The following is a 13,225-nucleotide window of genomic DNA, read 5'->3' on the forward strand; positions in this document are numbered from 1 at the left end:
ATTTGAAATGTACACAATATAACTTTTTTCCTTATAACTAATGCCACTATATAGGATATGCGATATGGGTAAAAGTATTGGGTCACACCTCATAATCTTTAAAATCCAGATGTTTTAGTCCCTTGTCCACAGGTGTACAAAATCAAGCACCTAGCGAATCAATCTGCCTTTACTAATATTAGTGAAAGGGTGCGTCATGAATTTCAGCATGGCATTGTAATAAGATACCCCGCTGTAACAAGTCAGTTCATGAAACTTCTCCCCTCCTAGATATTCCAGGAGCAGGTGAAAGTGGTACTGCAGCGTTATAGTGGATTTAGCAACCACAGCAATAAGGTACCAGACCAAAGTTATACACCTGGGTCACTGGATACTGAAGCACATGGTGCATAAAAGTTGTCAAAGCTTTGCTAATTAAATAACTACAGAGCTCCAAACTTCCTCTGAAATGAACATCAGCACAAACAATGTGCACTGGGAGCTTCATGGCATGGGTTTCAAAATCTAAGCAGCTCCTGTAGGCGTAATGTGTTGTTGTATGTAAAGTCTTCAAAAATAAAATAAAAAACTCACAAACACCACAAAAGGAATATTGTAACGGTTTTATGGTTTGAGAATCACACACTTTGTACTGGTATAATTCTCATGTCCGTGTGGCATTTTCAAAGCTAAAGGTAGAAGATTATCTTAACATAGCATAAAAACTCGAAATATGGGGGAAACAGCTAGCTTAATTTTGTCCGTGGCAACAAAAACACCTACCAGCTCAGTCACATCCTTGTTCGCAAAAACACAGGTTGGAGTTTTATTGGCAGCTAGGTGGGTATAATAACTTCCAGAAATCATGTTGCCAACAAGTGGTTACCAGGCAACCTTTGCATAAATCAGGAAGCTACTACCACAAACAAGATGGAGCGTGTTGATTAGCGAGGTTTAGAGTTGCTGATAGATTTTGTTAACTTTGAGATCTAAACAAACTACTTTTCCTGTGTTTACAGCGTTAAGTTAAGCTAATTAGCTCCTAGCTAAAGTTGTATATTGAAAAGATGGAGATGAGAGGTCTGATTTTCCCATCTAATTATCAGCAAGAAAACCAATGAAAAGCACCTTTAAGCTTGGTCAAAGACTATGTGTGTATCACTAAGGCTCTGTTGTCTCAATGGCAGTTATTCTAAAGGTCACTTGAGACTGGCTTCAAATAAGAGTCAGTGTTTGTACAGCACCAATTGAAATACACAAAATTAAGAGAGTAAATAATTCAATAATAATAATGTCTATGGCTTAATATAAAAAATTTAGGGGTTTTTTTGTCTCCATGAGTAATCTTCTTTCACTTCTTTTAAATGAAATATATGATATCACACAGCTTGCTGTGCAATACCAGCAGCCGGTCCAAAAACTTTGTGTTTTAGTTTTAATGAGTGGATTTATTTATTGGAGTGACTTTTAGCATTAATTAGCCTATGACTTGCTAATTAAGCTTACTAGCATTAGATAATAGCCGTACTGCAGGCTTTTATCTATATATGGTCACTCAAGGGTGCAAAAAAGACTATTTAAGTTTCAAAGTAGTGGTTCAAATAACAAGGAATGACATCATGATAGCCACATCTATCTTTTATATACAAGCTATGATTAGGTCAAACCTGCCAACTGAAGGAAGCTTCAAAGTGTTTTGACTTTAAATATTTTCAAATATTTTATTTTCATAGTTTTTATTTTCTACATTTAAATTCTGCTTATTCACATATTTTATCACATCAAACCTGTTAGCATTTCAAAACTAAACCTGACTGCTTTGTATGATGTCACAAAACATGTCATTAAACATGTTGTGCAGACTTTAAAATCCAAACATGAGTGCATCTTCAGTAAATATTAATTGCTTTTTTTTTTTAAATCCCTTTATTTAGTTCGTTTTACTCCAGATGTGTGTTGTGTCTTTACATAAATTTCTTTTTATATTATGCCAGCATATAGTTACAACTTGACGTTTTTTGGCCCAAAAATGTCTTCATAATGAATAAAATTCATTCACTGACATAGACGATGTTTTAACATACTGCATTTGGTAACGATTTAAACACACTGTGTTAGAGTTTACAGTGTACTGCAGTGATGTCTGACAGAAAGGGTTAAAAATTGAGCCTAGTAGCATTCTTTAGTGTGAGGAGCAGTCTGCAACTCTCCCCGATCTAATCCACTTCCTCCCCAGGAAATGGAGAAGGCGGATTTCTGCCCACACTGCAATTTCCTCCCTCATTCTTTTTCTTTCTGTCTTTTTTTCCCCTCTCCTCCTCCGCTCTCTCCTCCTCCTCCTCCTCCTTCTTCTTCTCGCTCTTCCTTCCCTCTTCACCCCTCCTCCCCCCACCGTCAGAATAAATCTCCCTCTGAGTGCGGGGGTTAATGGATGACTTGTTTTCCAGCACGTGTGTTTATATAGCAAGGAAGAGAAAGGACGAGCAGAGGTGTTTTAGACCTTGTGAGCCGTGACAAAGACGTGTGGCTGGCTGTCTGAGAGAGGAGAGTGGATCCCCTTTAGCAGCAGACATAAACTAAACACTGCAGAAGAAAAAAAATGAAAGACGACCTGCAGATGTCTGAGTCTGCGTGAGCAACTGTGCTTGACATCTGATTAAAACAGAGTTCGACTTCCACATGTCTGCGGATGTGAAGTGACCCATCAGTTTACTCGACAGGAAACCCAATGCGGACCTGTTGAGCGTTCTTCCTTTTTCTGCAACAATACAAAAGAGGAAGTGGGCTGAGGGAATTTCCTGTGCATCTCATCCAGCTTCAGCCTGACACCCAGCCTAACGCCCCGCCAAGAGTCCTGAACTTCACACCGGCTAGAGAAAAACTAACTGGTTAAATATTGACATGTGCACCAATGAAGCAATTCAGGGTTAGTCTTTGAACTGTTAGCCTATCTCTTGGCACAGCTCCAACCCCGCCCCCTCTATGATTGGGTAAGCAATGAATGAGCAGATGCAACCAAACTCTAGTCCAGTAAAACTGTGAATGTCACCCAGTTGCTTCACCAAGTTGTTCCCAAATATATTTCATCAGACTTTCTCCTTTGCTGGTTCAACTAAAGCCGGCTAGTCACTTTCACCTTGCCCTTCACGTCACGGCTCTGGAAAGACTAGGCTGCGTCAATGCTGACCATGAAAGGTAGATGGAAGCTCTTCAACTGGTTTCAACTGATACGAACAGAGAAGGAAAGACACCCAAATGATTTTTTAAAAATTAATGCTTCCACAAAAAAGCCGCCTGACTCATATCTCACAAATATGTTCACATTCAGTCTACTTTACATTTAAAGCATCACAATAAATGCAAAGTCTTACAATCAGAAAAAAACTGAAGAGAAAAACTTTTTTTCAAATAACAGAATCCTGCTTTTCCTGTTTTGAATTGTGACTGAGTCATCCACGATACTGCACGACATGTCCATGTCAAAATGTTCTGATATCTGTTTTCTATTTGTGTCAAAATAACCTTTCCTCACCATTCAGTGATAAATGCTGATAAAGGGTGTCCAGAGACCACGAGAGCCATCTGCAGTGGCTGTCAGCATGTTAGTACTGTGGCTCAAACCGAACCCACCGTCACCTCAGAAACACACCTTTAGAGTTTCAGGACTGTATCCTGCATACTTGCAGTCTGGAAGCTTAATTGCTACAACCGAATGATGTAGTCCAAGTTATTCTTTTTAGATTAGTTCCCAGTCTGCTCTGAAGGACACGTGTTTAACAGTGACCCCGGGCTACAGCCAGTGTTTCAGGGCTTACTGTTTAACTCATATTCAGACTAAGACTTACAATTTTGTGACAAGAAACTGTTTATATTCTACGATGAGATAAATGATGATCAGATTAAAGAAACTGTTTTTTTAGATTAGCATTTCTGCCTTTGCAGCCAAAGCACACTCTGATACGGCTGATCAATACTGCTGGATACAAACAGAAGCAGAAACAGAATGTTCTGGTACCAAAAACCTTCTATGCTGCCTATTTTGATTAGCAATAATCAAAATTATAAGAAATGCAAGTTTGCCAACATTACACACAACAAGTTTCAGGGTATAGAAACATAACATAACCATAGAGCTAGCAAAGTTAAGTTACAGAAGTTTTCTTTCAACAACCTCATTTTAAGTTATTGAATGACACCTTTTGCACACGTGCTCATACACTGCGGGAGAACTAGCATCGGCCAAATCAATAATGATAACATCATTATTAATAACTGAACATTGTGTATCTTGTACAACTCAGAGATCGGCTAAGTATTGGCATAAATGCAACAAAGCTAACTTGAACGTGAAAGACTAGCTGGCTAACTGCCCCCTGTGATATAATGTTAGCTAGTGTTACTTATCTTACTTGCTAACACAGGAAAACTTCCTGATATCCAGCATACCATCTATAAAGCTAGCTAACCAAAGGTTTGTAATCCCTTTATAGAGATGTCTTATATGTCTAATCTCCTCATTTTAAAGTAGTAGATTGGCCACCTGTAAGCATGCACAGTTTTTTAAGATAATTAAATAACTAAATGTTTTCATATTAGTAAACACTTTATCCTTAAGCCACTTGGTGACCAAGGACTTATTTGGATGTTGCGTTTAAAGATGTTTAAGAAATCATCTAATTGAATGATCGGGGAACATGTAAAGTAAGGATCTTGTGTATTGAACAGACTTAATTTAAACATGGTTCCTTGTATTGTATGTTCTCTGGTCCATATTGTCTGTAGCTGTTATTGCAGTGCAGAAGGTCAGTCAGCTGTGCTCCAGTGGAAGCATGTGTTATTAAAAGCCTGACCCCAGATCTGCTTCAACGCCTCCCAGCTAAGAGACACAGCATGACCAGCTCAGCACTCATGCAGTGATAATAGCGAGTGTGCTGCCCTGACTGGATGTGATGAGTTTTAACTATTTTTATTTATTCATGTCCTCACTTTGATAGTCCATTACTTCTGCTTGCTGACCTAAACTCTCCGATGCCATCACCTCCAGAAGTTAAAACTGTGTCAGCAGGAGAGAGAGAGAGAAAAAAGCTCACCTTGACAAGGGATTTTTGAACAAATTATGAGGACAACTTCAGATCTGGTTTCCCAGATCATCACTTAGGACCAAGCGGAAACATTTCCAGAGCAAGATACCAAAAACACTGACAAAAATCAATCTGTCCTGTTCAAATGACCGGCTGATCGATGCATGTGGGAGTGACTGGTCATCCTTTTGTGTGTGTGTGTGTGTGTGTGTGTGTGTGTGTGTGTGTGTGTGTGTGTGTGTGTGTAAGCAAGAGAGTGTGACTCACGCAGGTGCGCAGGCAGCCTGGCAGGCTCGTCCTCCATTCGGCTGGCTGGCCTCGCGGCGGGAGCATGGACGGGGGAGGAAGTAGAGTTTGGCAGCGGGTTCGCGGAAGGACTGAAAGAGCTCCTCTCCTGCTATGAATAGACACAGAGACACAAAGCATGGCTCACAAAGCTCTGCGATGCACCGGCCCTGAACCCAAACAGCACCACGCCGACTCGCCTCACCTCGCCGTGCACCCACACTAACGGCTAGCCTCGGTACACAGAGGAGACTGTGCGCCTGATAAACTGATGCTCTGGCCAGTTGAGCTGTGAAGTCACTTTCTGGACATCCAAATACCCAGAATGCCATGCATGCTTTAGGACATGTGTTGCACTGGACTGAGTTATGGTCCTAAACTAAGCAATACACTGACGGACAAGATGTTGACCACAGACTCTCCTGCTCTTGGTTGTCAACGACCACAGTGGATTTACATCAGAAATCATGTTTTCTGTTTAAAGACAAACTGACTAATCTATGTGGTTTTTCATGGATTAAAGATTCAGAAACAGTTAAAAATGGCACATATTTGAACAATGACAGCTTTTTGGATTTTAAAAGCATCATCTTGAAATTGTCCAGTATAAACAGCATTTCTGGTTTTCATTTTTACTTCATGAGTCAAAATGCGAGCATTACTTTCATTGCTGGACTAATCTAGAAAAGAATGAATCATATCAACACGGTAGAGCAATAAAGTTATGTTGAAATGCATGACTTTAACATCATGCATTTGGAGTTTTCGCTGTTTGCAAGGAAACAATCCTTTTCAGTGATTTCTGGGAATTTAGACACTCTACACATAAATATCTTTAGATAATAATCAGGACATAATTAACACAATTGTTAGTCAGCGTCCTTGTATGGACGTGCAAGCAAATTCTGTGTATTTGCTTTGTTTTCTTTCAGATGGTTCACTGTGGTTTGCAAAAGCTTTAAAATGACATAATAACAAAATGATGTCTTATTTCCTTTCAACACAAAAATCCTTTTCATGGTTAGTCAGTACATAGGTGAGACTTTCAAAGATCTGAATAACATGAACTATCGCCTAAGAATTTCTCAGTCAATAGTCAGGCAACAATGGGAGTTTTTCACTGGTTTCTGCTGCTTGAATGTAAAGATTTTGTGCATTTTTATGAGAAATCTACAAGGTTTGAACTCTGTAAATCACACTGCTTTGATTGTATTAATACCACTGTGCAACATTAAACGGTTAAAGCAGCTGTATTCTCCACGATGCTCTGACGTTTTAAGACACTCAGCCCTGCTACTGTTTATGGCGTGCATCGAACGCAGGCTAAAAGTATGAGGTTTTCCAGTTAACTGTAATTTTCTGTTGACTGGTTTCCTTTCCTGCAAAGCATGATTCCACCTTGGTTTCTTGAGGAAATGAAGCTCAGGGGTTTTTTTTTAGTTAGTTTTGTTTTTGTTTTTGTTTTTCTTGCCGTTTCACCTTCCAACCTGTTGTCACCACCCAGCTACTTCGAGACCTGCACAACAACTACATGTACCAGGAATTTCCTGTGGAACCCCAGCAATAATCTTCCAGTCTTCTATTTCCTCGTCTCAGAGGCAGAAGGCCTTTCTCTTGACATTCAGCTGTCTAAAAATTCAGCTGCCTGCGTCTTCACACAGCTTTGCCTGGGTCTGTGAAAACGCGACCTCTGGGACCAACGGAAAGTGATTTGCGACAGAGCCGAAGGTGAGGGGGAGTCGTCCTCTCTCGCTCTGACGGTAAAAGTTCTCAGAGGGAAGTTCTGATCATTCCTCAGCAATCGTGCCCTGACATCAGACTCAGTAATGAGCAGACATCCCTCACAAACAAAACATTGTTTTTCGTTTTCAGTTACTGGACAGTGCGCATTGCTTTGAGCTATTTCAGTCTGACCTTGGCACCTCAAATAATATTTCTATTATTACATGTCCCAGTTACAGTGATAGACTTGGATTTTTGACTAATGTCCAAAAATAAAAGCACAAAGCCAGTTTTAGTGTGACAAAAACAATAATCGGATCAAAAAATTGTTGCAGGTTAATCAGCTATTTTTAGCATTCAGTCTCTGCTGATCAATATTGTCTCCTTGTCTTCATGCTGCAACCGTGTATCATCTTCATTAATGATTAATCGATGGATCACACAGATCACAACATGCTCTTGGAAAGCACAAAGTGGGTTTAAGCTGTTTACACCTAGTATGACCACCGGCTACAAAAGCCAAAATATTAGAGACGCACTGATATATCAGCTGATATTGGCCGCATTCACCAAAACTGATGGCAGTCAATGATATTTACTTTTATTATCAGTTTTACATTATTATGCTGTCGTCAGACATTTAGCCAAAGTCTTTATAGTTCCCTTATTTCTTTTGAATCAATAGCGATATTTGGCGATTTAAAGATTTTTAAAAATGCAGTGTGCCCTCTAGAGGTCACACTACGAAATGTCAACACTCACGACACGTTTCTCATCTTTAAGCTGTGTACAAGCTGTGGGTATTCAAAGTGCAGAATGAATATAAGCTCAACTTTTAGGCGACCAGTAAAAGTAACCATCAGTGAGAACACAGAATACCACGAGTGACTTATAACCTGGTAGTGAATGCATTAAACGCTTACCTAGAAAACTGGAGCCTGGAATGTCCACAAGTAACCAAACGCCAGCTGCAATAAGCAAATCACTTCCAGTGCGGACACAGCTTCAATTTTTCTTTTAAATCAGCTGCTTTTAATGCGAATTCCAATAGACCAGCAAATAGCTAACTTAGCCCAGTATAGGCCAACAGATAATTCGGTTGGTATCTAATTTTTTCAGACAATAATTTTATTCCTTTAATTTTATATCCTTTTAAAAAGGATAAATAAAAACAACACAAAACACACAAACAAAAACAGAGTAAACACTGGCCTAGCATCAGTATCGGTTTGTTGTTTGCAGTTAGCTAGCTGTGTGTTTGTCGATAAAATAACTGTTCCAAATTTGTGCGAAGGCCTTTAAGACATATAAGTCGCTTTTTATAAATATGTCTCTTCTTATCCCAGGGAATAAAAAACACTTTTTCAATAAATATATAAAATATCGGTATTGGTATCTGTATCTGTCTAAAATGTCACAACTGGTGCACTTTATTAAATGCCTGCATTTGCCTGCAAACAGTTGCTATCAGAAAAAACATTTATTTGCATTGAATCATGTTGCATAATGATGCATGCACCTCTAATGCAGCCTTTGCCTTTTTTATGTATCTGTTTTTGATTAATTCCTCGTCGTTGAAAAAGGGAGGAAAAATCAACCATTCCCCCTCCACCGTACACTGTCTTTAGATGAATAGTTCAGTTCAGCTCTAGAACAAGCGTTTGCTTATCCATTAAATCCTGCTTCAGATGCAGTCCTAACACCCACCTTCAGCTCATATAGTTAAAGGGGGGAAAGCTTTTTTTTTACTGATGCTACAGATACATGCAGGTTGCAACTCGTTCGCCCCCCGATCTCTGCTTACTTTTTTTGGGGGGGGGGGGGTCGTCGGTAAGTCACACAGTCACACAGTCACGACTTCTTCCAATCATGAGCAGAGTGGAGGCGAACTCAGAGCGTGGAGCCGCGAGCAACAGATGACTAGCAAAACAAACTGAATGGCGCTGTACAGCAGTCTGCGGGAGGTGATACAACCCTGGCGGCTCTATCACACGCAGCGGAGACTCAAACCAAACAGTTGAAATTGTCTCCTGAAGACAAACGAGGGAGCGCGTTAAAAGGGGAGGGTGAGCGGACGGTGTTACCTTGTTCGCAGCGGAGGAGGATTCAGACATTATCTCCAGTCAACTTCTCTCCACTTTTCCGTCGCGCGCTGTTCTTTATCTTCTTTCCTTTCTTATAGAAACCCGCACAGCTGCAGCGCGAGCGGCAGCCCGACTGCTCGGCTTGTGTTTGTGGGAGAAGTTGTTTTTTTCATGTAGCCCGCTTCTTTTCCTTTTTTTTCTTCCTCCTCCTTCCTTTATTTGCTGGCCGGGTCCATAGCGTGGTCGTCGGCGTGAAAACTTCTTTTGTCTGCGTGTGTTTTCCCTTCACATGTCGGCAGCGCGCTGGTTAATAATCCCTTCCTGGAAGAGCGAGACCGAAGAGAGAGAGAGCTCGGCGGACACCACTCTCTCTCTCTCTCGCTTTCTCTCACTCTCTCTCTCTCATTGATCTGGACGTGTGTAAAACGGCGAAATGACGTGAATTCCCAGCATTGAGCCTTGCCCCCTTTTAAAGGGAAACCCAAAGCAGGAAATCGCAGGCAGGTCGCGTTGCTACACACACAACTGCAGGCGAAGAGGCTAAAAAGACAGACTTGTTTTTTTTTAATTTGCCTTTTCTTTTAAATCAAAGCTTAAGGCAAATGCGGTTACACAAAATGCTAAAGCCTCACGCTTTAATTAGGCAGACGCAAAAATGCGAGTGAGCGTAGAAGGAATACATGGATTTAATATGAGATGAATTAGTTCACATTTACTGTAAAATCACTTCTGCTTAACTCATACTTTTTAAATCCCTTGTACGAAAGGTGTGACTGTAGTAATACTATAAGAAACAAACATAAGACTAAAAAGAATTTTAAAGTATTTGTTGTCAAGTGATTCAAAGAACTAGGCCACACCTCACTGGGCTGTTTTGGGGGGGGGGTTATGTTTGCTTTTTTAGCTTTATGAGAAAAAGCATATAGACTGTATGTTGAACACAGACTGTATGTTGAAAATGGACACAGCTACCTCAGAGCTCTGTGTTTGGAAAAAGAGATGAAAAACAGGATTTGTTTGGTTCTAAGCCAAAACAGCATTCTGCCTCTTTTATTTTTGCCTAAAATCATCCCTGCATTCAGTGAGTCACAAATACACAACATTGGTAGCACAGATTAAAAGATTTACGGTTTCGCTACCATTTAAGCTCAGTGCTAACTCAGGTTAACTGGAGATTGCTGGTGCTACTCTGACTTGAGGGGGGCTTTCCATATTGAACTCAGAATTTCTAATGTTTTCGGACTACACCATGACCTTAGAACTGAAGAAGCTTCTCGGATGAGAGGTGAAACGTCTTCAAGCAACTTAAAGAAGTCCAGACGCATTTCTTTGCAAGCTCCTTTGACTACGATGACCTGGATGACTGAGAATCTTCACAGACACACCATGATATGTTACGTGGACCGTGTGTTCTACTTGCATTCTTTCCAATGGCCAGCAGGGGGCTACTCCTCTGAACGGATATTTAGAGATTTAAAAATCTAATATGGGTTATGACAATGCAGTTTGAAAACAATCTTGTTTTAGTGTCGTAACTTATTGTGGCTTACTCTTTTACACTCTACTCCCTTGGTTGCAAATTCATACCATTTAGCTCTGAAGTCAGATATTGGAGGGGGTGTGATGTAACACTGAGTTAAGAGCAGTAATAAAGTCAAAAAAGCAAGGAAATGTGTGGCTTATTTAGCAAGTCACAAATGCCTAAGATTAGTGGTGCACTCTTCAAGTATTCCAGCGTTATTAAAGCTTACGTGCACTCCTGTGATCTTCTTTTATTAAGTAGGCATTGATGCTGCTTTAACTTTCCTAGATGGAAGTCCGGCTTGAGTGAGCATTCCAGCTGAATGATTCTGTTTTTCAAATGGGACGCACCAACAGAGATCCCCTGCACCGTGACGTCAGTAAACACATTTTTCTGATGACTTTATGACATTCATTCTGTAAACTATAGTCATTGTTAGAGTCATTAGAGATTCATAGATTTACATTGAAAGGAAGCATAAGTCTAAATCAGTTATCAGGCAGTATCTCTTGCCATTTTCTACACATCTTCCTGCTGAACCCCTATTGGTATAACCGGTTTGTGAGTTTTTTCTACAAATTCTTGGCTGTTGCTCAGTGAAATCTGATGGCGACAAAGAAGTCAAAAAGTGAGTATTGAACCAAACACCTCCATGTGATCGTGAGGCGATTGACTTGGCACCCACTCGCCAACTAGCTGAGTGGTAGTAAAGCTTGAAAAATGCAACACAAACTGGAAACAGAGGATGTGTGCATTCAAAATGTGCAACTTTTACTTAGATGGCAAATGGTCTCCATTTCTGGTTTGTCTTGCACTTTTCACAGTTTCACCACCAACGAAAGATTTGACTAGAGCCAGACTGATAGAGGATTTTTAAGACCAATACTGATATTTAGCGCTTTAAAAATCGGATATATCACTCACTGTTTTTTCTTTGACAAAGACACACATATAGTTTCCTAACATTCGTTATGTCTTGTTGTTTATGAGTTTTTACAAATATAGAGTGACAGTGAAAAATAATCTTCTTTTATTTATTTATTATTATTTATTTTAATATCGGCCAATTAACATCCACGATTGATATAGCCTCCCCTACCAATATATCGGTAGGGGAGGCTATATATGTTCTACTGGCAAGTGTTTGCTTATAAGTTGGTGTCTTCCATTCAAACTGTGGGTTCCAACATTTTCCTAGCAAACAAAACAAGACCAAAAAGGGTTTTCGCCTGCTGGTCGGGTAATACACTTCCATTCAAAATGGAAGGCAAGAGTGGTTACCGATCATATCACTGGTGGTCAAACCTCAGGGCACAAACTGGGTATGTGTAATATGAAGTAATGACAAATACACTGGTAATTAACACCACTCTGCAGTTGTCCTCAGCCACATAAAATGCTCAGCCTCTTTTTTAGCCAAGTCAAGTGTTTTGATTTCATTTGGTTCTTGAATATTTGGGTTAGCAGTCCAAAATACTAGATTGAACTACTGGATTTACTACAGTTGGTCATTGTTATTAGTCATCTGTAAGCACTAATAGCTTGTTTTTCTGCCCCCCGATAATCAAAATTCAGTTGATATTGAAGAAGGAAACCGATCGATTATATAGGATATAGTTACTGTAAAATAAGTTCTTTGAACCAGGTAATGTCCTCCGAAATAATTTGATTTAAACATCTTAATCAAGTAAGGTGCTATGCATCTTAGACTGTTGACCAAATGACTATATAGTAGGCTACTTAACCTGGTCATTGTGATCCTCTTGGTCAGATTTGTCTGTATTCCTTTATGATACTAAAGAAAATGTTGCTTTTACAGAGTAACAAGCATAATAGTTTCTGGTGGCAGCAGATGGTGGAAGAAGTGACAGGCAATAAAAAAGGAGGGGGGGGGGGGGGGGGGAGGAATGGAAAAATCACTTCCAACATGTTTATACTCCTCGGAGTAAGGGAGGGGAACAGGAAGCAATGAAGCTGGTGGGGAATGTGCTGCACGTTAACAAGAAAATGCAGATGAGTGATGCCAGGGAACTTTAAATGTTCCTCCTGCAGCTGGAGGCGAAGACCTGGTGAGCTGGTTTCCAGTGCTAATGAAACATATCCATTATAATGTGCTGGAAGTTCATCTAAATGAGAAAATCAATTTAAAAGTCGACAGTAAATTTTTACATGAATTTCCGGTTAAAATACAGCACATATTGATTATAATAGGCAATAAGCCCAATCCTTCTTTTTGCATGTTTGAGGTGGAAACAAACTGCAGGCAGCAGCCGTTCTGCTGCATGTTTCAAGCTGGTGGGACTAACAGATGGCAATAATGGGATTACAATAATCGGATTTTTAAAAGTGGCATATGTAATCTTAAACACCTACTGTAAAAACACAGTAATCTGATTAGAGACTCTTTGAAGAGAAGAATGCAGAAAGCATTTAGATAAAATTAATGAGACTTGATGTTGTTATAGCATTACTGGAAATCTCTTCACTCTGTTCAGCTGTGAAGCGGAAGAAAGCCTTCTTTCTTCCCCTGTTCAGTCGAGGTGTGGGACGCA

At 40.0% G+C, this 13,225-nt stretch overlaps 1 protein-coding gene across 2 annotated transcripts in view; it reads right to left on the reverse strand.

Moving 5' to 3' along the window:
- etv6 (ETS variant transcription factor 6) overlaps nucleotides 1–9,592 on the reverse strand; it is a 29,227-nt gene extending 19,635 nt beyond the window's left edge. The window contains exons 1-2 of one of the 2 annotated variants that reach the window (XM_082511180.1): nucleotides 9,152–9,592; nucleotides 5,328–5,457 (exon numbers count right to left, since the gene is read on the reverse strand). In XM_082511180.1, the coding sequence (XP_082367306.1) occupies nucleotides 5,328–5,457; nucleotides 9,152–9,181 (160 nt within the window). In that variant the 5' untranslated portion in view covers nucleotides 9,182–9,592. The remainder of the gene's footprint in view (nucleotides 1–5,327; nucleotides 5,458–9,151) is intronic. The other variant, XM_082511181.1, reaches the window with a different exon arrangement.
- Between the last annotated feature and the right edge of the window lie 3,633 nt (nucleotides 9,593–13,225).

The sequence above is a fragment of the Aulonocara stuartgranti genome (genome assembly GCF_965226115.1).
Source record: "Aulonocara stuartgranti genome assembly, chromosome: 17".
NCBI classification, from domain to species: domain Eukaryota; kingdom Metazoa; phylum Chordata; class Actinopteri; order Cichliformes; family Cichlidae; genus Aulonocara; species Aulonocara stuartgranti.